The 26747-nt window shown below is 36.3% G+C and overlaps 1 protein-coding gene across 1 annotated transcript in view; it reads left to right on the plus strand.

Moving 5' to 3' along the window:
• Positions 1–4310: 4310 nt before the first annotated feature.
• The window catches only part of SEMA3C (semaphorin 3C), a 182749-nt gene continuing 160312 nt past the window's right edge, over positions 4311–26747 (plus strand). The window contains exons 1-2 of the mRNA XM_055134964.1: positions 4311–4772; positions 6793–6936. Coding sequence (XP_054990939.1) covers positions 6834–6936 — 103 coding nt within the window. The 5' untranslated portion in view covers positions 4311–4772; positions 6793–6833. The remainder of the gene's footprint in view (positions 4773–6792; positions 6937–26747) is intronic.

A 26747-nucleotide genomic window follows, 5' to 3' on the forward strand; every position in this document is an offset into this window, starting at 1 on the left:
TCCTTTAAGCTATTGAATCTTACTTGGAATTTTAAATCATTAAATATTTATTTAATGATTTAAATAATTAATAAGTTAGGTGGATGATGCTTTTCAAATTTACCACATAGCCCAATCTAATAGAATAACTGGAATAGAAGATTGCACTTACTATATGATTTTCATTATGAAAATTTCTCTCCTAAGATGCAAAAGTTGTGTAAACAGTTTAGAACTCTAATTTCTACTCAACCATGTGAAGTCTATGAGGAGAGAACAAGAAAGAAGTAAAATCTAACTATTCTATGAAAAGCATCTTTGACCATGCTGAAAGGCCATAGATGAGGGTCAATTACCCATAGCTAACAGTGCTGATTCATTGCTCCAGCTGGTTATTATTTTTGAGCCTCATTAAACATTCTGATAATCAGGACCACTAGCATAGCACTTTCCTGGCTCTCTAGTGAAAATAGATATAACAGGGGTTTGTACCCTATGGTGACGAAAAAGAGCTTTAAATATGATCACTGTCACTGTCACCCCATTGTTCCTCGATTTGCTCGAGTGGGCACCAGTAATGTCCCCACTGTGAGACTTCTTGTTACTGTTTTTGGCATATCAAATATGCCATAGGTAGCTTGCCAGGCTTTACCGTGAGCATGGTATACTCTTGGTGGCTTGCTGGGCTCTCTGAGAGGGACGGAGGAATCGTACCCGGGTTGGCCGCATGCAAGGCAAACATCCTACCCACTGTACTATATTTTAATATGATAGATCCATAAAAGCAGTTTTGGTTTTCTTTAAAGAAAATGGAGTGTGTGTATCTAGGCTCAGTTAACAAAAACTATATATTATCTATATGTAGTTTGCATACACAGTTGTTTAAGTGGAGTTGGTAATCTCAAAGAATACTGCACACTAACTAAAGCTTCACATGAAATGTTTTAAGACAAACAAATAATGTGTTTACATTTTACCCCTGAGGAAAATCTGAGAAAATGATCACAACTGTTCTACAACTTTGTCATGTGCAGACATTTTTGAACAGAAAAACTAAAATTGCTAATAGACATGGCACTGAATTTTTTTACTGTTTTACTTTTATATTTGATGCGCCAATAAATGTGACTATTAGAAGACTTGTGCTCTTATTTTGAGTTGGAAAATGTGGCCATTTATTGTGTTTGAGATGTTTAGATATATTTATAAAATGCTGAAGAACTTTCTTTTGTAATTTGCATGAACCTGAAATTCCACCTGGTTTCCAAAGACAAAGGTAAAGAATGACAAAGGTAAAGAAAGTCAAATAATAAAAATTATCTTTCTTACTATTTTCTCTCTCCAAAGCAAACTACTCTTACCTGTTTAGTGCCAGGATCTCTATAATTTGAGAACCCCAGAGCTTTTATTTATATGTATATATGTGTATATGTATAAGAAAGAATTCAAGGCTCAATGATATATTAGCAATGGGTGACGAATAAAAATGTAAATATAGTAATATCATTAAAAAGTAAGGAATAACTTGAATGGAGGTAATACTAGCACTATCAGCTATGCAGATAGCAATTCCACACACAGATTTCTGGACTAAACCTGTTTGACCGGCTGAGTCTTAAAGCAGCTATGGTAACACAAGAAGAAGTAAGGCTGGTTCTAAACAAAGTTGGAAGTACGAGACTTTCTAAACATACAGTTCAGGAAATTTAAACAAATGAATGCATTTGGAATTTGAGAAAAGGAAGAATATAGAAAAAAGGAGTGATTTAAAAGGAAAGAGAGAGGCCAAAAAAGAAGTGCAATAGTTGCTAAGGCTTATATTGAAAAACCTGAGACCATATGATTCAATGGTCATAACTTTCTTCTTCTATTTCCATACTTAAACCATCTTAATGGCAATGATTCTAAGTATTTTAACTTAGATATTTACCGTATGACATGCTGATGAGGACAAAATTTGCAGTTAGTGGCCTGTACATTTAGCTGTTTCACTATTCTTGATGCACTTATTGTCTCTTCTCTCTCTCTCTCTGTCTCTCTGTCTCTGTCTCTCTGTCTCTGTCTCTGTCTCTCTGTCTCTCTGTCTCTCTGTCTCTCTCTCTCTCTCCTTCTCGCTTGCTCACTCTCATTTCTGAATTAGCTGATTTAGTTGGCTCCTACTGTTTCCCACCTGTAAGGTCAGAGTCAAAGACTGCATTCTAAAAAAGTAAATCTGACCACTAGTGTGGCAGATTTCCCTAAGTTAATTTTCTCAGATGTCCTAGTATCCAAAGCAGTTTAGAGATATGGAAGCATAGATGAATCTTATTTGCACATCATTCGCCACTCTTAAAATTTCTCTAGAGCCCAAGTTTTCAGACAAGTGCACTAATTGTGTGCGTGTACTTGAATCAGGTTTTGACCCATCAATATTTTCATGACCATTGTGAGATGTGGCCATTAATAAATGTCTCAGTACTAAGCAAATACCATTGCAAGTAAATGCATTGAGAAGTTAATTTAGGCAAGATAGAGGGAATCACAGCACAGTTTCATAGACTGTGATAAAATCTGTATTCTTTGTCTTAGTTTACAGAACCTTTTGAGTATGTGTGAGAGATGGGGCTAATTCTTCAAGTTTTTTAAAATGGAATTTAGTAGGAATCCTCCTACTCCTAGCAAATGTATCATTTGAAATCAATTTTATCTTACATTTATTCATCTTGGTCCCTAAAAACAAAATGAATAAACATATACTGCCTTATCTGAAATTATAGATCAATCAGAACATAAGGGTTTCACATTTCTCAATAATTATAGAATTTGTGATTCTCATAGCAATATTTCTTCTAATGTTTATTTTTCTCCCTCTATAATTTATAAATGCTGAATTAGATTCATAAGAAGATAATAGAGATCAGCATATAAACCCAAGACTTCATCATTTTCAGAAAGATTTCAAATCTGTGCATAATGCTTATTTCTGCTTATATCAGTTTTCAGCAATGTAACCTCTTTTGTGCTGAGATCATCATTACTGAAAGTACTTCAAGGAGCTGCTTATATGTTTATTGCCCTAATCATCACAATAGATTACCAGTATCGTACTATTTTAAAAGAAGACATGGTTTTAATGGGAATTCATTCATATGATGCTAGTTATATCTTCAAGATATTTTGGCCCTGGAATATTATTTTTATTATTTTATTTTATTTTATTTTTTGCACTTTGGGCCACACCCGGAGATGTGCAGGGGTTACACCTGGCTCATACACTCAGAAATTACTCCTGGGGTTGCTCGGGGGACTATGTGGGATGCTAATCGAACCCGGGTCTGCCGCGGGCAAGGCAAACGCCCTACCCGCTGTACTGTCGCTCCAGCCCTGGAATATTATTTTTAAACCATTAATTTTGTTCTTGTTTCCTATATCAGCAGTGCAGAATAAGAAACATGTATAGAATGTACATGGGCATGGGAGGTGCGTAGACTCAACAGATAAATCTTAATCACTTTATGACTTCCTCCTTCCTGAGATGTAATTCAACCATACAGCTCCAAAGATGAGTTTGCACTCTCGGAGATTTTATCTATAGTGCAGCCGATAAGAATTGAGAGATCTGCTTTATTTTATACAAAAAAAAAAAAAAGATGATAAGGGTAGAAACAGTAAACTCGCGTTCCTTCGGAATAGTGACATCTGCTGGGCTCTACAGCTCACACTAATTTCAAAGCCAAGAACCTGCTCGTTTTTTATGGGGGTCGAAGATCAAGAATCTGGTGCATCGTGTTGAGGAGAAAAAATTTTCAGCTAAACATCAATCTGCTGTAGTGTTTCAAGTTTACCTAAAAGTAGCACTGGGAAAAAAATATATATATACCTATAGAGATCCAGAGTTGCAAAACTCTTTCCATCAAACTCTATAAAATCAAGTTTGGGGAGCATGGGTGCGCGGGGGCGGGGATGCTGGAAATGAGTCAATGCTGAGCGATCAACAGACGACTCCCTTCCAGACATTAAAGAAAAACGCCTAAGGAAACAGTAACTCAGAGAAGGATACACTTCAGCGACAGGAAAGTCGCTTTATCTCAATAGGGTGTTTTTTTTTTTTTTGGGGGGGGGGGTGCGGAATGCTGCAGGGAAAGGACCAGACTCGTGCCCTTTCAAATCCGCCTCTCTTCGCCTTAAAAGGATGCGAGCGCTCTTTCTCTGGCTCAACTCTGCTTTGCACTTTGGATATTTACGGCCAAGCGAAGCCGGTGCAAGTCTTCCAAGAACTGCCGGTAACAACAACAACAACAAAACCTTGCAAGTGGTTCCAAGCGCGGAGGCGTGCAGCGGGTCCCCCTTCTCCTTGCCGCGGCACGCCGTGGCCCGGGGAGGGCACCGCGCCCCGAGAAGGTCCGCCCTGGGCGGCTCCCGCGGGGGGCGCCTGCTCGGGGTGGGGCGTCGGCGCGGGTGGCGGGCCGTGGGCGCGCAGGGCCGCGGGAGACGCGCGCCGCGTTGCTGTAACTCGACACCGCGCGCCGGCCCCCGCGCCCGAGCGCTCCCCATTCACCGCGCCGGGTGATTGAGCGCGGCGGAGAAGGGCTCCGGGTGCCGCGGCGCCGCCGGCCGGGGATTCCTTTACAAAGGCTCGGGAGGACCGCGCTGGGAGCGTCCTCCCGCGGGGGCGCGCTAGAAACTCTGATTTTTTTTTTTTTTAATTTCTCCTTTTTTTTTTTTTTCCTTCCCCTTGGGCTCCCGGGCTTGAGACACTCTCGGATCCCAGCCCTGAGCCACTTGCCGACTTTGCTGAGCTCGTCCCCACCTCGGTAAGCTGAAGAACACCTTCTGGTCCGCGGACGTGGGATGGTTCCAGGAGGCAAGCCAGAACTTTCGGGCGGGCCGGGGGACTGACTTTTCACACGTCACCCGTGCCCCCTATTTGCGCGTTTGCTTAAGAGCACAAGTCGTGTGTCCGGGACGTGTTCCCCTGGCGGAGAACCCGGCCCCGAGTGGTTTCTCGAGGTTAGGACACCTGCAGAGGGTGGGAAGGAGGGGGTTGCGGTCCTTCCTCTCCGAGGCTGGATCGCTGGAGAGGACGCAGAAGTTCTTGCCCCCATCTGTGTGGTCACTGTCTGGGCCGATGTGCAAAGGATCAGCAGCAGGTCTTAGTCTTGGGGGTTAAAAGGAACCGGGTCTTAAAATCCAGGCACGTGGGGGTGGCAAGTGCAAGGCACTTCGTTTTCGATCGCTTCTAATTTCTGGGACAGCTTGAATGTATTACTGTGTACGCTTGCTTCCTTTGACCTGTCAATTTCATCTCCCTTATTCTTTTCAATTTGGGGCATTCGTCCTGTTTGAGGAGACCTATCAGAGGAGACACTGGTCATAGCAATATGGAAAAGTGTAAATTGCATCAGCCTGCGTTATAAAGAGACAGGGGTTAGACATATTTATAGCCTTTATTGGGGGGGGGGGTTAAATTATTAAGCCAACAAAACTAGAGAGAAATTACTAAGTGAAAGGCACCCATAAAATCAATTTTCTTCTAAGTTAATTTAGGGATGACAGGGTGAAGAGGTTGTGGAAGCAGGAAGGAACTGTTTCTTTTGAAAATTACCAAAACAAACATCTTTAGGGTTTCGTCCATCTGTGAGGTAAAAGAGTCATACAGTGGTGCTTTTAATTGTCATCATACTACCTACCAGATGGACTTAACATACTTGCGTAAAATGACGGTGTTCAATTTTTCTTTGTGTACTGCATTAGTGAGGCCGTTATTTTCAATTGTTAGTGGATCTATTGACTAAAGTGTTAACATATTTGGAAGCCATATAATATTGAAGGTCAACATTGGTGTAATATACAATGTATACTACATTGTATATACAGTGTATATACAATGTATATTACAATATACAGTGTAATATGCAATGAAAGGATTAAACTCCTTTCATTGTATATTTATGCAGTCACAAAATGATGAGATTTCTTTTATGGCCCTGGCTTTATTTTGCATATTGTGACCAGTAGAGCACCATTGAGTTGTATTTAAACTTTGCCTAATCTTCTTTGCACTTCAGACAGTTAACAGCACGCATCAATAATTTTTAAGTCTACAGATTGAAACTGTAATACTTGTCTCTGATTTATCTTTTGTAATTTTGACAGCCCACTTTAACTTTGATTTATCTAATAATGCACTGACAGATACATGGTTCTCTGGATTGCTCACCACTAGGTCATTGGTTAGAATTTGGCATGAGTCCATGGTTACCTCATCTACATCATTTAGTGGCTGCATTATAATCTGTATAAATTGGCAGAAAATTGATTTGAGTGGTTTTAGTGATCAAGGATTGAGCACATGTAGATTTACATATAGTGATCCCACTTACAGACTATTTGTCAAAAAAAAAGCTAAGAGGTACAGAAGTAAGTACACATAAATGTTCTTGTGGGGGTTTATTCCCCTCAGTAAATAAAGAAACGTTTTCATTCACAAATATCTATTGCTACTATTCTCTAGCCATTTCAATGTAGTGTAGTTTTAAAAGAGATTATTAAATTGAGGCTTCTTTTGAAAATCAGTGATTTTTTTCTGTTTCATTTAGCTTTAATACATTATTTTCCTAGAATATGAAACAGTTTTTCTTTAGCAAAAATTTCCAGGCACAGATGACTCATCTGAATTTCCACCTCTGAGAAGCAAAGTCACAGCACCTCCTATTGTTTGCATGACTGTAAGAATTCAGATTTGTCTTATGAATAGAGTGCTCTGTTTAGATTGCTGTGTGTGTGTTCCTAATGTGTGCAATGAAATATAATAAACTTGTTTCTTTTTAAAAGGTACGTCTTCTTGGATACTTACTAACTTGTAAATCTGAAGAATGGCATTCCGGGCAATATCTGTGTTGGTTGGAGTATTTGTTTGTTCCATCTGTGTAAAAGGATCCTCTCAGCCCCAAGCAAGAGTCTATTTAACATTTGATGGTAAGTTGAAAAAAAAGTTGAAAAAAAACTCTGGGGAAAATACTCTTAAAATGTTTTAAGTAGATTTTAAAAATAATTAAATTCAGTAAAATTCTATTTAAAAATATTTAGTGGGTTGTGTTTGTGTGACATGTTAATGGTTCATAGAGAAAGTTCTTTATTATATTTGTTTATGAAAATACTTGAAGCATACCATCTCATTTTAAAAAGATTTCTTCAGTGTTTGCATGTGTATTCAGGGAAGATGTCGAAAATCTCCAGGACTAAAATTTTCATCTTTACATGAGTACATTTTTGTTGAGAACCACCTGTGTATGCTGTTCTTAGCAGAACAGGTTACATAGTTTAAGTACTAAAAATGTTCACTTTAAATTTGGGACCTTAGCCTCAAAACTGCTCTCTCCATGTTTTATTGTAATGATGAGTCTTCTGTACCTTTCAGGAGTGCCTGAAATTGGCAAATTATCTCTTTTTAACTGAAAAGGACCTAAAAAAACAGTTGGAAATATGTTTCTGGTTGCTGTTGTGTTCAAAATGTTATCTCTAGGAAACTTGGGGGAATGGGTATGATTTCAATTTCCAGACATAAAAGGTGAGTGTAAGGTCCTCTGAAGGAATGGTTTTCCAAATGGTAAGATGAGTTTTAGTGTGTATAGTTCTAATGACTTATGGATGTATTCACTGGGCCAACAAACTAATCCATACTAATTGGACAGAGATGGAATGAGAAATGGATCAGGAAGATCACTCTGCCCCGTCAGGATCACTGATGTTTGGATTATCTCTTTAAACTCTGTCTCTGCATAAACTTCAGTATCATTATGTGTCTTTTTGTTCTGTTTTATTTTATTTTGTTTTTTTTTGGGGGGGGGCACTGGAGGGGAAACGATGTATTCTCAGATCTTCTTAAAGCAGCCTGTTTTTAAAACTCTGTTGTCTTCAATTTCAGAGAGCAGTATAACTGACATTTTTTTTTTTTAGACCAGTGGCTATCTTTTCTTTCTTTTTTTTTTCTTCAGTCTTAAGTCACCAAGTGCTTTCCCCAAGGTCATCATCTATCCGGAAGGAGCCTTATTTAGAACATACAGTGTGTGAGCTTTTAATTGCTTCCTTAGAATCTAAGCCAGGCATTTCTCTTACAACCCCTGGCTCTCCAGTTTAGTTGTGAAGAAAGGAAAAACGAAATCGTAAAACGAAATCGTCCTTTTTTTTTTTCTTTTAATTGCTAAAGCATTTTATAGCTGAGAACAATGCAGTAACAAATCTAATAGAGATAAAAAGAGAAGGTCACTCAGAAAGCTTAATGGATTGAACTCATGTTTTTCCTGTGGGAAGCCTGGGTTTGCTCCCAGTACTGAAGAGTCCTCCAAGTATTGCAGTGAATGATTCCCCAAGCCTTCAAATGGGGGTAGCTCCCGAAACACTGATGGATGTGTCCCTAAAACAAAACAAAAAGAAGAGAAAAAATGGATTAAGAAGCAGCATAGAGACTGGAGTGATAGCACAGCAGGTAGGGCGTTTGCCTTGCAAGCGGTCCACCCAGGTTCAATTCCCAGCATCCCATATAGTCCCCAGAGCACCGCCAGGAGTAATTCCTGACTGCAAAGCCTGTAACCCCTGTGCAGTGCCAAGTGTGATGTATAAAATAAATAAATAAATAAATAAATAAATAGATAAATAAATAAATAACGCAGCACAATTTTCTATTTTAAATATTTTTTTTCGAAATATAGTAGGATGGACTAGAGAGTTAAGAGGTTAAAGCACTTGCTTTCCATTTAGACACCCCTGGTTTTTGATTCCAGACACCACAACTCCGAGCATTGACATGTGACCTCCTAACACAGAGCTGCAAATGTACCAAGCATCCCTAGGGCTTACCCTAACAATCCACCACCATATACAAGAATAGGATGGAATGGTCTCATAGATTAAGTAGATAAATCTGTTCTCTTACATCAAAAATTGATTATGCCATTTTTAATTTTTATGTATATTCCTTTTCCTTCCCTGAATTGTCATCATATCCTCTACACACAATTTATTAATGTCTCTTCTTTCATATGATTTCCATTATTTGCATATGAGGTGAAATAAATAACATCAATCCATTTCGTTTTATAGATAAAAGAAAATTTAAATGGATAGGGATGAAAGATAGCACAGAGGTCAGGAACTATGCCTAGCATCCACGTAATCCAGGTTTGATTGATTCCCAGCTACACCTGGATCTCCCAACCCCTAGTTTTTATTTTTAACTGAGGTACTGTGATTTACAGTATTGTTAATTATGGCTTCCCGTGCACATAATACTACACCACACTCATTACCATTATCCCACCTCCCTCTCCTAAAGATCCCAACTTACCTCCCTTTCAATCCCCCCTAACCCCCACAAAGAGGCTTGTGGACCAGTTCTCTCCTTGTGCTGCCATAAGCAAAGGTTGTTTCTAGACTTTGTGATATTTACTGGAGTGGAATGATATCTAAATATTATTTTGACTTGCTTTCCCCTGATCATCAATGAAAGATGAGCACATTTAATATATGCCTGTTGGCTATCTTTATGTTTTTGTTGGGAAAGTGCCTATTCATCTCCATTTTGGGATGCTGTTTAATTTTTGTTGTTGAGCTTTCTGTTGTGAATACTTTCTAGATCTTGGATGTTAACCCAGATATAATTTAAAGCGTGTAAATATTCAAAACTACTGTGTCACCAGAGATAATTCTTTATATTTTTATTTGAAATGAACCATTACAATTTTTTTGAGGGGGCCTCCCAGGCAGTGCTCAGGAGGCTGGATACCTGCCCCTGTGAGGCTTCTTCACTAAATGGGCTAAGATGTTTGTGTGAGAGCTTGATGATTGGTACTCAGAGTCTGCAGTGTGTCAGGGATCACCCAGGCCACCCATGTGGCACTTGGGGACCTCCAGGACCACCTAATAGTACTCACAGACCTCCAGGCCTCCAGCTGGCAGTGCTCATGGTACCATGTGACTCCAGTGATCAAACAATGATTCCATGCATGTAAGATATGCATCTTAACCCATATAATATATCTAATCTTTTAATACCAAATTTTGATATCATATAGGACAGCAAGTGCTATGTGGCTAAAAGTTGTGATAGGCTTTTAAAATACCAAATGTCTAATGTTTTAAAATGTTCTTCAAATCAGCTCTTAAGGAATAAAATTAACTTTATCTTATAAAATAGCACAAATCTTGATCTTAAATACCTTTCATTCCTGGTGTCCTTTTCTTTCAAGTAAATAATCAGGTAATCGAGTCTCAATATGCTTAGTGGTTTAAGGAGAAGTATCAAGGGGAAGAAAAAATTTTAGGGAGTTCTACAATTTCTAATTTAATGTCAAAAGATTAACTTTGTGTTGGGCAGATACCATAGGAAAATTCACTATATATTAGGTAGGTCATCATAGGAAAAGTACTTTGGGTAAAAGTAATTGTGAACATCTTAATTTTTTCATCAATATATGTTTCTTCCTATATTTTCTTAACAGATTTGACGGTTTATATGTTTTATATGTCTTCTCAAGTTCCTTATATTTAGCGTCATACTAATTTTATATTATATGTGAATATAAGACTGACTTACTTTTCTTCTTATGAAATTGTTGTTTTTATATCAAATAAAACTTTGTATAAGGTTGCATATATGAATTATGTATAAAGTACATGTACATATATGCTCTCTTTCATTTATTTCATATTTCGAATTTACTAACAAATTCAGTAATTAGAAGATGGTTTTGAGAAGATACAAGTTACATCAGGCAAAGGTCTTTTATGTCTCTATAATCCTTTATGATTTCTATCTCCTGGCTCTCAGCTTGGGAAATCTTTATTCTAAATTGTGTCTTTTGCCTGTCTCTTTCAGGGGGAGACTTTAAAAGAATCCACTGGCTTGTCTTATAGTCCAATTAAAAATTATAGTCAATTTAAAGGTGTGTGTTAAGCAAGAGATCTGTTCACTTATCCAAGTTTCCACCCTTCTTGTGGTAGAATGATAGAGTGATAGCATTTGGGAAACAATGATTTACAGATTTGCTTTCCCTATTAATCTGGCACAAGGTCAACCAGATGGTCATCAGTCCTATGGGAGATTGAACTTAAGATGTTATTAATTAGTTACATTTCTCCTTAGCTAAATCTTGCATGATAAGAAAATTGCAATTAGATATTACATTTGGTAGTTTTCAGATTTCTTACTAATGCCAAATAGATTTTCAAATGAATAAAATCATGATTCAAATGCTTTTGGTTTGTGTTGAACTTTTGTTGAAAGAAATCCAGTAATTTGATTCATATCTCATGAATTATTGTCATTATTTTGCTCCAGAAAAAATAATTTCAATCTATGAGTCATAAAATCAAGGCAACCAGATCTATGATAGACAGAAACTCTTTTGACTTTCTAGGATATAAAAGGAAAACATTGCTGAAAATATTCTCCTTTCTCTAGTAGAGATTTTAGTATATAATATTTTACAAAGAAAATACTCTGTAATTTCATAAAATATATCTATTTCATGTAGTTTCATAAAAGATTTCTGAATTTCAGAGAAGTGGAGATACTGTGTATACTGAAACGAACGTAAAGATGTAAAAGCTGATTAAATGTTAAAAATTACTGATTAAAATGAATTATAATGAAAAGAGTTCTTTCTAAGCTATAAATTTAGATTGTATGTATAAGGTATTTAATTTATTGACTAAGCTTTTGATAGCATTTTAATTTTATTGTCACTGTGTATGACTGTAGGATCTGTACTAGTTTTAGTTTCTAACTTAATAAGCTACATTTGCTTCCTTTATGTTCTCATTAATGTTTGGAGGTTATTCACAAAATTTTATTCATCACTAAGTAATTAGTTTTTTTTTCTTCTTTTGATGTTCTACAAACTATTTACTTATCTATTAATTGTTTGTTTGTTTTGCCTTCTATTTTCTGTGTTTTTCATTTGAAACTTTTTAGCAGGGAAACTTAAGTCACTGATTTGACAACTGATTCTAATAGATTTAGTAGTAAAAATCTAAATTTACTGTGAAGCACTGCTTTAAAAGTACCCCAGATATGCTGATAGAGTGTCTCTTGATTTTCTTTTTATTTTAATTTTAATTTTTTTATATTAATGAGTCACTGTGAGGGTGCAGTTACAGAGTTTTGTTCCTGTGTTATAGTCATACAATACTCGAGTACTCATCCCTCCACCATTGCCCATTCTCCTGTATCGATGGCTCCAGGGTCCCTCCCCCCACTCTATGATAGGAAATTCCATGGTGTTCTCTCTTTCCTTTTGGGTGTTATGGTTTGAATGGAGATACTGGGTAGCTATCGTGTTCAATCTATAGTCTGCTTTCAACCCACCTCTCCTATCCTGAGTGGATCCTCCACTGCACTTTTGTTGGTGTTCCCTTCTCTGTCTGAGCTGCCCTCTCCCCCAGCATGTGAGGTCAGCTTCCAAGCCGTGGAGAAGGCCTCCTGGTACTATTGCTACTATTCTATTTTATATTCCACAAATGAGTGCAATTTTTCTGTGTCTGTCTCTTTCTTTCTGACTCATTTCATTTAGCGTGATACTTTTCATGTTGATCCAGCTATATGCAAAGTTCATGACTTCATCCTTTCTGACAGCTACATAGTATTCCATTGTGTAGATGTACCAAAGTTTCTTTAACCAGTCATCTGTTCTCGGGCATTCGGGTATTTTCCAGATTCTGGCTATTGTAAACAGTGCTGTGATGAACATATAAGTGCAGATGTCATTTTGACTATACTTTTTTGCCTCCTTGAGATATATTCCCAGCAGTGGTATTGCTGGGTCAAATGAGAGCTCGATTTCTAATTTTTTGAGAGTGACCATATTGTTTTCCAGAAGGGCTGAACCTGTCGGCATTCCCACCAGCAGTGTAGAAGGGTTCATTTCTCCCCACATCCACACCAACAGCGGTTGCTTTTGTTCTTTGGGATGTGAGCCAGTCTCTGTGGTGTGAAGTGGTATCTCATAGTTGTTTTGATTTGCATCTCCCTGATGATTAGTGATGAAGAGCATTTTTTCATGTGCTTTTTAGCCATTCGTATTTCTTCCTTGAGAACATTTCTGTTCATTTCTTCGCCCCATTTTTTGATGGGGTTGGATGTTTTATTTTTGTAGAGATCAACCAGTGCCTTGTATACCCTTGATATCCCCTTGATATCAACCCCTTATCGGATGGGTATTGGGTAAATATCCTTTCCCATTCCGTAGATCGTCTTTGTATTCTGGTCACTGTATCTTTTGCAGTGCAGAAGCTTCTTAGTTTAATATAGTCCTATTTGTTTATATTCTTATTATTCAATATTTACACTGTTTCTGATAATAATTCTTGTTCTGAAACATTTTTTTCTGCAACATTTTATCTTTTAAATATTTTTATATGTGTTCATTGAAGTATCCTTATTTGTGGTTGCACTACTGTTCTTTTTAGATACAATGCTTCAGTATTATACCTCCTCTCCATCTCTCATCTATCCTTCCCCTTTCAAGGATTTGTTTTCATTGTTAGTATCTATTTCCTTGTTTTGTTTCTGTGTACACCAAATACGAGTGAGATCATCTGGAATTATTTCTTCTGGTACACTTTGCTTATCTTGAGACCTCCCAGTTCTCCTAAAGTTGTGGTGAAATAGAAGACCTCATCTTTTCGTATAGTGAATATTTATCCACTCATATTTAGTGGGCACTAGAGTGGTTACCAAATACTGGCTATTGTAAACAGATCAGCAGTGAACATAGTTGTGTATATATCTTTTTAAATTAATGTTTAAGTTCTTGAGTAGCCGCCAAATAATGGAATTACTAGATCATATAGTAGCTCTATTTTCAATTTTTTATATCTTATTATGTTATCCAAAGAGACTAAGCTAGACTACATCCCCTCTAACAGGGAATAAGTGCCCCTATTTCACTGTATCTCTCCAATACTGGTTGCTTCCAATCTTTTTGATACAGGCCATTCACACAAACATTATTATTATTGAGTAATAATTATCTCATTATTACTTTGGTTTATATTTCCCAATAATTAGTGCTGATAACAATTTCTCATATGTCTGAAAATAATCATATATTATTTATGCTTATTTAGGAAAATGTTTACCTACCTTTTCTCCCCATTTTATGATGGTATTGTTTGCTTTTTGTTATTTTAAATTTTGTGCATGTCTTGTATATCCTGGTATTAGCCTTTTGTCAGATGCATGATGAGCAAATGTTTTCTCCCATTCAGTAGGGTGCCTTTTTTGCTTTAGACAAAGTTTTATTTGCAGGATAAAGCTTGATATATTAATTTGATATATTCCCATTTGTTTATTTTTGTTTTTACTTTCTTTGCCAATGGAGTTGTATCATTGAAGACATCTCTGAAATCAGTATCATGGAGAGTTCTACCTGTTTTCCTCAATGTATTATTTTGAGTCCAGTTATAACAGCAAGGTCTTTAGTCCATTTGAATTGACTTCTATATTTGTTTCAAGGCAGGACTTTTTCACATGATGAAAAATGCTGAAAAGAATTTAATTATAATTAAATTAGCAGTTGCTTGTCATGACTTCATTTGTCTGAAGGAAACATTTATCTCAATATTATCGATATATTTAAAACCATATTTTAAAAGTAGGATGGCAGTGTAGTATAGGAAGAGCAACAATTACATGAAAATCGAGACATTTCATTATTTAATTCTTCACAGTTGAAACTTGGTCAGAACTTTAGTTTCTGTCCTTCTCCCCAAAGAATGCCTTGTTGCCCTAATATATATATATATATATATATATATATATATATATATATATATATATTATCTGAGCTTAATTTTATTTTATAAATATATTCTTCTTTGAGGAAATCTACAATAATTCCCTGGAATGACTTAATGAATATTTTGTTCAAAGAACTTGAGCATGAGAATGAATTGAACATCTGACTGTATTGCAGTCTGCTTGGGAGGGCTAAGATCAGTGCTTAGCCCTGGTGATTTGGTTTTGTTCAGACCGAGCAATGGTATGTGTGCCACTTGGACACTTTATAAACCCTGGGGTGTTGATAAAGACAGGACACATATTTTCTGAGTATATTACAATGCTCTATTTAAGCTCTCTAATATAAGACTTCACTGTAGCACTGCACTATCTTCCCATTGTTCATCGATTTGCTTGAGCAGGCACCAGTAACGTCTCCATTGTGAGACTTCTTGTTACTGTTTTTGGCATATGGAATATGCCACAGGTAGCTTACCAGGCTCTGCCGTGCGGGCGGGATACTCTGGGTAGCTTGCCAGGTTCTCTGAGAGGGATGCAGGAATGGAACCCGGGTCAGCCGCGTGCAAGGCAACCACCCTACCTGCTGTGCTATCGCTTCAGTCCAATATAAGACTTCAGATATATCAAATGGTCATAACTGCCCTTATGTTGTCCATTAAAGTTTCAGCATGGCCTGGAAATTTGGCTTTTATATTAATCCTTTTCAGTTAATTTTGAAATATTATTCTAAGTATTTTATCTCCCACTTAATAGACACTTTACCTTTATAAATGTTAGATTTTTCATTATAAATATTATATGCATTCATTAGAAATCCAACATTCCAATATTCGTGGGGAGAGTTCTTGTAATTACCCATCTTCACATAGTATTCTGATCAGTATCCTTATCAAGCCTATATAGAAATTATATATAATATTATGCCTAGATATTTCAAGGTTTTGTTTCTCACAAATGAACTATAGTTTTAAATTTTTTTCCTTTTAGCTGTCCGATTTTACACAATGAGCCTGAACTTTATAGTCCAAATTTATACAGTGAGTTTAGAACCCAGTCTATTTGCTTTGATATATTATCATGGAATATTATGTGACTTAAGATTATAGGCAACAGTTTGCTACTATTTGATTTTAAAACATCATAAAATTTGGGGATGGGATCAAACCACATAGTTTCTGATCTATATGCTATAATCTAAAATATATCTACAAATATATCTGAAAAATATAAGAAAAATAATACATAATCATACTTATGTAAATTTCAAGAATATGTTATGTATATATACCAAAACAAGCAATACGTGTTAAACAGTGCACTTGATTTTTTTTCCAATACCTGTCATGAAAAAATTGAATTTAATTAGAAAAAATTGCCTGTTGGAATATGTTCTGTATGAAGAAATGCCTGGACTTTAAATTCGAGACTTGGGGGTCATGCCCAGTGTTCTGGGGTAGTGGGTGGTCACTTCCACGCTCAGCAGTTCATACAGTGCTGGGACTTGAATCTGGACCTTTTGCATGTGAAGCATGTGCTCCAGTCCTTTGAGCTATCTCTCTGGCCTCTAAATGAAAAATTTTACATGTTACTGAAATATTAATTACATGTTACTGAAGTTATGCAATAGGTCCACTTTTGTGACATTGAAGCATTGATTACCGTTTGCATTTTATTTCTCTCATACAAATCTCTGATATTTTAGCTGTTAGTTTTTTTCAGAAGCAGCCATGAGTTCTGGAGGATGGCCGATAAGGAAGAAGATTATGGGTGGCTTAGGACTGCTTCCCCGAAAGGGAGCAGAAAATGAGGCCCCCATAATCATGCCACCGGACTCTGAACCAGAGGTGCCCCAGAGGGGGGCGGGAGGGCGGGTGAGAGCCCTCCTTGTCCCAAGGGACCCAGCCCCGGAAGCCAACCTCCACTACCCCACCATTGCCATGCTCCAGGCTGCTTTCTACATGCTTGGGCCGAGCCTCTTGCATGAGTGAACATATTCCTGGACACATCATCACAAAAGGAAATATATATATATATACATATATATATATACATATATATACATACACATATGCATTGCACGTGGCCGACCTGGTTCAATTCCCCCATCTCTCTTGGAGAACCCAGGAAGCTACTGAAAGTATCCCGTCCACACGGCAGAGCCTTGCAAGCTGCCCGTGGCGTATTTGGTATGCCAAAAACAGTAACAACAAGTCTCACAATGGAGACGTTACTGGTGCCCGCATCCAGCAAATCGATGAGCAACAGGATAACAGTGATATATATGTATATGTACATATATATATATATATATATTCATATGCCTCCTTTCTGTGAGCTCAGCAAGCTACCAAGAGTATCCCTCTTGCACGGCAGAGCCTGGCAAGCTCCCCATGGCCTATTCGATATGCCAAAAACAGTAACAATAACAGGTCTTATTCCCCTGACCCGGAAAAGAGCCTCCAATTATTGGGAAAAACAAGTAAGGAGAGGCTGCTAAAAATCTAAGGGTTGGGATGAATGGAGACATTACTGGCACCCGCTTGAGTAAATCCGTGAACAATGGGATGACAGTGATACAGTGATAGGTTTTTTTCAAGTTATCCTGATGAATACTGGATTATCATTTTTATTACATTGGTTTGGTTTTAGTAAGATATTATGCTCAAGTAAAGAAGTAGGATTAAATTAAGATTCAGTCAAAATCCTGCAGGCATCAAAAAAACCTGAATGTCATTTTACTGAATAAACATAAGTCTTGCTTCATTTCCCATTTTCTTTTGCCTCAAATCTCTTATCAAGGTATTCATGAAAGTATTTTAAAGCACTTATCAAGTAATAAAAGTTCAAAAATGAGTTCACTGACAGTTAAAATGCATGACAGAAAAGTAAATCACGTGTGACTGCTATTAATTCTTTGCTTTTATTCCCTAGAACAGTAAAAACTTCCTACTTCTAAACTCCCACTTTGTTTAAGCCTGTGACTAATTGCCTGAAACTCTAGTTGGAAATAATAATTAAAAGATTTCCATGTGAATAACAGTAGTTTAGAAACATAAAATTGACAGTGTAATTCCTTGTGGAAAACATTAGTCAAAGGAGGAAGTAGGTTTGCATAGAATTGTCAGCTTTTTGTTATCATTATTATGGTTTGGAGGGTCAATTTTGTGATACTCAGGAGACAAGAAGTACAGAGATTGAACCATGTGTCGTGCAAATGTCCTTACTCTGTCCTATCCACCCAAATTATCACCTTTTAATTTTGATATATTTTTGATCTTCTTTTGGTGCTGAATAAAGTTGTAAAGTTCTCTAAGTCAGTGTTATGAAATTGTCAAATTCTTCAGGTCACCAATAAAATATGGATTAAAATAAAAGACAAATTATAGAATTTTTAATATACCTTTTCTTTGATATGTCTTTTTTGACAAGACACTTAATTGGTTTAACACATTTAGAAGAACGCATGTGACATAGTGAACTCATCTAGATTCCAAGGCCATTACATCCATTATTAGACAAAAAAACTCAAAATAATAAATTGCCTCTTTATGTCCTCTGGTAGCATTAACTTTACAAGGCACAATTGCTGAAAATAGCTTTGTCTTTTGGTAACTTGAGAGACAAAAATAAAGAAGCTTTATTTTTCATAAATCTTTGTAAATATCCAAGCTATTCTAGTCAACTAAATATTTTATAAGATAGGGAACCTTATGAAATATTTAGTTCTGATAAGAATTAGTTATAATGTACTTCCTTTTAATTCCCTTTGAGGTCACCAGTGAAATGCTAATTAAATACCTTAATCAATACCTGTATGTTTTAATAAACTGAATCTCTAAAAAGAGATGCATTGTGAAGAAGCTCCTTCTCCTTGACCTTGTGAAGCCGCCGCTGAGCCAGTACAAGAATGTTGAATGGAGCTGTGAATTGATACTTACCTAAACCAGGAAGAGTCTAAATAAGTATAACACCAAGTCATGGAATAAGAGGAAAGTTAAAACTGGTATATATTTAGGATAAAAGATAAGAAGAAATTGTGAAGAAATTTACTCTCCTATGTCAACATCCCCCCAAATATATTATACTTGTCAAAATTAAATATATATTTAACAATATATCATATAGTTTTATTATATATTACATATGTTTATCTTATATAATACATAAATGTTTTATATACAAATGTATATAAAATCTCTTTCACAGCCTTGAATCAGAGAACTTTTTTTAGGTATTCCAAAGAATCTCAATAGTGGATAGAAACATGCCACAAGGATATTCTGGGACTTTTTTTTTTTTTTAATTAAAAGATGGAAGCCATCTTAGTTGTCAGAAAATGGGAATTCTTATTCTGAATGAATTTTATCAGTTTTCATTGAGCTTACTTTGTGTCCAAAAGATGACATTGTGATGTGAAGCCATTCCTAAAGGCTCCAAATTCCTCCAGTTGGGGATAAAGAAGTAATGCATAGTAATCTAAATCAGAAGAGCCAACATAGAAATTATTTTCAAAAATTCCAACAAGGCAGTTCCATAAAATGGTGTCCTGTGCCATGATAATTCCTGGATGCATAAAAATATTTTTGATGAAACTCTGTCACTTGGAGATGGTTTAGGTGCTCTATAAAAAGAACTTATTTACTAATGTAGTGGTATGCTATCTTAGAGGTGCTATTAAGAAGTACCTATTACATAGCATATCTTTGCAATTTTGATTTTGAAAAATATACCTGGAAACAAACAAAACACTTTTTCCTTTGTTGCTCTCCAGGAATGTCAGTGAAGGTTTTATCTTGCATGTTTCTGAAATATTTGTGTTAATTTATTTGTATTCATTTTGAAAACCATTAACATTACATCCATTAACATTACATTTGGTGCCAGATAACTATCTTAAATACTTTAAATTATCTTATTTAATTTTCGAACATGATTGTGAATTAATGACTATTTTTCTCTTGTAAAATGAAGGTAACAAAAAAGTAACATTCCTGCATTCCTGGGGCTGGATCGCTAGCACAGCGTGTAGGGCATTTGCCTTGCACGCAGCCGACCCAGGTTTAATTCCCAGCGTCCCATATGGTCCCCTGAGCATGGCCAGGAGTAATTCCTGAGTGCAAAGCCAGGAGTAACCCTTCTGAATCGCGGAGTGTAACCCAAAAAGCAAAAAAATAAAAAGTTACATTCCTGAGGTCACAGGGATGAAAAAAGACATGTTTAAACAAATAGAGTCCAAACTCAGAACCAAGTGCTGGAGAGAATAGAAGCCACAAGGATATTCTGCACTTGCTTCTCTTACTTGCAGCCAACCTGGATTTAATCACTTTGTATCCCATTTGGCCCCTGAGCTGTGCCTTCCAGGGTTTATCTCTAAGTGCAGTACAAAAGTAAGCTCTGAGAAAGTCCAGGTGTGCCCCCACCAAAGAGCCAGAACTGTAGATGCTGCTAGAATTTTTTTTTGTAGGAGTAGTTGTTGTTTTTAGTCTCTCCTTTTTTTTCTGGCCAGAGAGTCAGTATTGATGATCAGGGTCTGCTCCTAGATCTGTGCCCAGGGATCAGTCTGGGAAGTGCTCAGGATACCATATCCCGTGTAAAGCATCAAATTAGTGTCAGTCATGTGCAAGACAAGTGCCTTAACCACTCTGCCATCTTTCTGACCCAAGTATTGGCTTTAAGGTACACAGAAATACAATAAAAAGAAAGCAACGTTTTCTCAAGAATGCGTTCCGTAAAGTCATTTATCTTGTTAAAGTTGTTGCTAATGGTGTTTCATTTTTCTCTTAAAACATCAAACTTTCCTGAGCTAGGGAGATAATTCAGCAGGCTACAGCTCATGCTTATGCAGGAGCCCTGGTTTAGATACTGGGTACTCCACACAAATCCCCAAACACCTGTAGCCACCTGAGCAGCACGCTGGGAGTGATCCTTGGGTACCACTCTGTATGGTGTCCCTGATCACAAATAAATCAATATCTAGCTTCCTGAAAATGAAAAGAATGCAACTTATTCTTTCTGCTATCTATGATTCCCCCTCACTTTGGACTTATGAATATGAGTCTTAATTATCCCTCTGAAATATCTTTCTATTATTATTGTCATTTTTGGTTTCCATTTCTACTATGAAAAAAACTTCTAAACTCAGACTAGGGAGAACTATAAAAATAAGGATATATCTCCAAAATTCAATATAGACCATTCTTTCTTTTAAAGAGAATAAAAACAATAAATATTTTATTTCAGTTGGTTCCACTGCATCTTCAATTAAATATAGCACAAAGAAACAGATTCAATTTTTTTTTTCATTTCTGAGATACCCTTTACATAATAAGGTATTAAAAACTGTCCTTTTGGTTTTAGTTCCAACACTGTTTAAAAAAAAAAAAAGAGTTGAGAAAAAGCGTCAAGTTTTGGACAAATTCCAACACTCTTTTGCTCTCTGCATTTTCTTTTGTGCATTGCTGAGGACCTCCATTGTTAGTGAAACTCGGTTTAAAAGCAAGGAACAGAAAGGTTGGACATTTTCTAACACAGAGCATGAATTGGCAAGAAGGACACATAAAGAAAGGCAGCTGAGTGCTGAGGTCTGTGCTATTTTAGGGCGGCAGTAGCTGTGAAACAATGTGCTGAGCTGTAAAAGATGGCAAGGGCTTTCTCCATTTCCACAGGGCGTGCTCTTCAGAAATAATCATTTTTAACCCTGCCTGCTTATTTAGTGAGAATTCGTTTCATTTGGCCACCAAACAGTTACTTCTGAAGATACTTCATATTTCAGAGACAATCTCCACAATTATTTGTTTAAAAAATGCCTATGACTTGTCTAAACCTGAAGGGTCGGAAGCACTGAGTGTCTTGACTGAGAAGGTCCAGTTTGATGGTGACAAGATAAGAAAGAAATGGTATAAGAAGAAAGTTACAAGGACTGCTTATAGGGAATCAGACACTGCAAATACTTGATACAGAGTGACAGAAGTACAACTATGCTCACACAAATGCTAAGAAATTTACTTTGTGATATTTTCTTCCCCAACAGCCACAACCCTGTAACTTTAACATAATTTAGACTTTAATCAATGACTAATTTTTTGGTAGTAAATTATGTTATTATTATACTTAAGATCTTAAAAGATTTGGCACTGTATCATAAATGTCTCTACAATTGTTTTTTGGTTTTATGTTTTTTTTTTTTTATTTTGATTTTGGGTCACACCTACCTTTGTCCAGGGCTTACTTCTGGCTTTGCACTCAAGGATCTCTTGGTGAGCTCATGGCACCATATGCGATGTATCCATTGGTCAGCCGTGGTCAGGGCAAACAGCCAACCAACTGTACTATCACTCTCACCCCATAGCTCTATTTTGAGAGGGTAAAGGTAATACAAAAATACCAAATGTTTTTATTGCGGGCTGGAACAAGAGCACAGCAGGAAGGGCGTTTGCCTTGCATAAAACCAATCAGAGTTCAATTCCTCCGCCCCTCTCTGAGAGCCCAGCAAGCTACCAAGAATATCTCGCCCTCACGGCAGATCCTGGCAAGCTATCTGTGGCATATTTGATATGCCAAAAACAATAACAACAAGTCTCACAATGGAGACGTTACTAGTGCCTGCTCGAGCAAATCGATGAGCAATGGGATGACAGTGATACAGTGATTTTTGTTGCAAGTTTATTATATACGTTGATCAAGGTTATTCGCTTGTCTTGCCTTTAGAGAGTTAGAGCTCTTACCATCATGACTTATACTTAATATGGTAAGTAATACAGGATTTTCATTTTTTCCATCGTCAATCTCTACAATAATATTTTATTCTGTTTACTGTATATTACCTTATGAAAAAACATCATTAAAATAATCCGTGACCATGTTTGGAGTGATTACAGTGAATATCCTTTATCCTAATTTCTTAATTTTTAACCCTAGCACTTAAGATTCTTAATAACAAAAGTAAGATAAACTTGGTCTGATTCATGTATATACTATTATTACACTGATATTATTTTCTTATAAAAAGTGAACCAGCAGTCCAAGCTATAGTACAAGCAGGGTGGGTGCATGCATACAGCTGACCTGAGTTCTGTTTTTGACACCACATGTTGTCCCCCAAGCTCACCAGGTATGATCCCTGAGCACTGCAGGGTGTGCCCACAAACAAATAGGTTTAGAGGAAGCAGACTTTTAGAGTATATTGGCTCCTATGTTTTTCTATATACTATAATAGCTAATGTCAAATATCTGTAACTGATAGCTATGAGTCAAAATCATTGTTTTCATAATTTACAGAAGATAATCATACACACATAAGTGAATAGCTAGTACAGGTGAGCTGCAAGGCAAAATATTGAGCCTTTCCTCCCTACAGTTGCTTGAACAAAATGACATGGCTGGATAAGAGACCATCAGAGGCAGGTAATCTATCCTTAGCAGGGATAACAAAAATATCGAGGGAATAATATGCATTGGTATGATAAGATAAGTACCTAAATTTGTTCACTATGCTTGCTTCTTTTAAAGCCAGTGAAATCTCGCAATGGAGATTACTAATGTTTCTATAATTAGAATCAATTGCCAAGATGTTAACAGACTACCGATTATGGCATATGGACTAAACTCTTTCATGAAGTACTTTTGTTTTCTAAAATTGTTATTTCACAGATTGGCTAGCAAAGACCTTTCTTCTTTCATAAATTAATGTAACTTGTGCAGACTTTGTGGAGTGTACCAAACTGACACTTCATTCACTACTTGAAGTTGATAATGTTGACAGTGAGTCAGAAGATTTTAAAAGAATACTAACAAAATTATAATCTGAGTTAAAGCAGAGTCAAATATCCTAGAATTCCTTAAATAATGTATTTGTTTCTGATAGAAATGGCATATGTGCCTAAGGTATCTTCTAAATGAGACTGCTATGTATAAAATCATAATTCTAAAAAAAGTATAATTGTACCACTGGGATCTTTTGTCCACCAGTGAATAAATGAATACTAACAAAGTGATTATTAAAATTATTTTGTATAAAATGAAATTAGGGCACCATATATATGCATATATGTATACATATATATATGTATATACACACATACCTCTCGGAGAGCCCAGCAAGCTACCGAGAGTATCCTGCCCGCATGGCAGAGCATAATAAGCTACCCATTACGTATTTGATATGCCAAAAACAGTAATGATTCATTCCCTTGACCCTGAAAGAGCCTCCAATCACTGGGAAAGGAGAAGCTGCTAAAATCTCTGGGCTGAGTGTAGTAGAGATGTTACTGGTGCCTGCTCGAGTAAATCAATGAACAATGGGATGACAGTGACAGTGACAGTGATACAGGGCACCAGAGAGATCATATGGAGTTTAAGGCTCTTGGCTTACATGTAGTAGACCCTTGTTCAATCCCCAGCCTGCATGTGGTTGTGGAGCATCATGGAGTAATTCCTGAGCATAGACTTATGGAGGAGAGCCATAATCACTGATGGGTTGGACACAAAAACAAATAAACATAAAGAATACTTTTTTATTAAATTCAGTGTGTAATTATAGCTTGTGTCTGTATTTGAGTGACTCAGTAGATTGGATTGAAAAAGGTAATAAGGAATCAATATAATCAGACCTATAGAATTTTTCATAATATAATGTAGTAAATACTTCGAAGAACTTTGTATGACTTCCCAAGCTCTTAACTACCAGTACTACTGTCATAGATCTTGTATCATAACTTTAAAAGAAACAGGCCTCATGGTTAAAATTATATTTTATTTTTAAAAGATAATTTATTTTGTCCTAGTTTCCATTAAAAGCTTTTAGAATTTTCTAAAATCGCCCTAAAAGTTACCCTGTAATAATAATGAAGAAAATGAAGTAAAGTTGGTGTCTCATTGCTAGCACATCTGAATCTAGGTTTGAATGGTACCAATTCTTTATGGAATCAATCCTCTCCCTTCAGAAACATTGACTTTTTAAGTTCATTTTATGAAATTTACACTCTGTAAATTCAGACTTGTGCTCCCCGTCCAAACAGTAATATTTGCAACATTCCAAGAGACCAGAACATTAAGCTGAAATAAAACAATGAGTGTATTATCACCAAAAGAGCAGTTTTGAATTTTATTAGAAGAAACCAATTAAGACGTTATTTTCAAGCAAAGCGTTTGGCATGGCTTCAGAACGTTACTTTCCAGTGTCAGGCTGGGGATTAGCTGGCACAGAGAGCAGATCTTTAGCTTAGCATCTTGACAGCTTTAATACACATGCAACTATGATTTTTTTCCTTTAAGCTGATTCTCTTAAAAGCCATGCTTCCTGCCACCTTACAACATAATTGCATCAATTCCACTTTCCATTAGGCCTCCAGGCCTGCTGATAACGACTGGTGTTTTAAAACCTTTGTGTGAAAAGCTAATTTTGTGTATTTTTTTTTTCTAGAGGCATCAGAAAATGCATTCCTCCTGTGCAGTTACATTAAAAAAAATTATATCTGAAGTAGGATAAGCACAGAGATCTTTGTGCTAATATTATATACACTTTGGTTTTCCATTTAATTATACTAACTATATTGATGTAAGAAATTTTGTCACAAAGGGAAAATAATATAAAATGTGATATATTTTGTTAAAGGAAAATAAACTACCCACTGTTCTGTTACAGAGTGAGAAAATCTTCTGATTCCAGGATAAAAAAATGAAAGCTTCTGGCATTATGTGTGCAATATCCATGTCTCATTATATAAGCACTATCCAAATCTCATTATGTACATAATATCCATGTCTATATATAATTTATTTTTGAATATGTCTTTACAGAATCTTTCTATAATGTTTTGACTTGGTTTACTTAAGCTTGTATCATTCTATTTTTCTGTTGTTTTTGACATATATATGTGTATGTGTATATATATATTTATACATATATATCTCTATATCTCTCTCTTTGTGTACACATTCCAGATATGTCATTAGAAATTTAAACCATAAGATTCATGGATTCTAGCACTTCTTCCATCTTTTCTATTCACATTATTTTTGGGATTGTTTTTGTTTTTTTAATTGAAATGAGAGTTTAAAAAATGACCAAGTTTAGTTTGGGATTATTCATTCAGAGTCCAGGTACTGATCGCTGTGGAGCCTGAACGAAATTAAATGTGACCTAGACTTCAAATTAATCATTTATTTTGGAACTGAAAGTTCAGGGCAATATGCATTGTGATAAAATTGCCTTTAGAACAACTATATTTGCTTTTTAACTTACAGTAAATATTTGATGATAAAGCAGAATTTAAAAATCTCTAAAAGGGCTGGAGAGGTAGTACAGCAAGTAAGGCACTGACCTTCCATACATCTGATGTGTGTTCAATTCTGGCATACCTTGTGGTCTCCCAGCACTGCCCGCAGTATTTTCTGAGTGCAGAGCCAGGAGTAACTACTGAGCAGTGCCAGGTGACCCAAAAATGGGGGAAAAAAAGAGAAAAAAATAACCAAACCTCTCTAATATGGCTTCCTGGTAAAAATACTGAGAGTTTTAAAACTAAAGATGTTTGTGAAGATTTGATGACAGTGTAGACAAATCCTCAAGTTATCCAAGTCTCTGTTTTAAGTTATAACAATTCAAATTGTGTTCACCTTAAAATGGAAGTGGGAAATCTGGTTAGAATTGATTGTTGGCAAATTTTGGGTCAGTATGAGAAAAAGCTTTGAGACTTTTGTAAGAATGCCGAATCCATCTGTCTCTTATTCCTTTGCTCCCCACTCATCTGTTGTATTTTAGAAGTATTTTGTAAATGAACTCTTTGGTTAAAAAAAAAAGAACATCACTGTATTCCATGAATATTCTAGAAAGTCTAATTTCTGCTATATTGGGCTATGTTTTCTAGAGGTACAAGGAGAGGTATGGTATGACTCCTGTCCATCATGGTACCTATTCTAGCAAGCAGGATAAACGATATGTAAATCACAGTAAATATATAAATTGCACAGCCATTACACCAGGCACACTCTG

This window comes from Sorex araneus, chromosome 1, assembly GCF_027595985.1.
Source record: "Sorex araneus isolate mSorAra2 chromosome 1, mSorAra2.pri, whole genome shotgun sequence".
Lineage (NCBI taxonomy): Eukaryota > Metazoa > Chordata > Mammalia > Eulipotyphla > Soricidae > Sorex > Sorex araneus.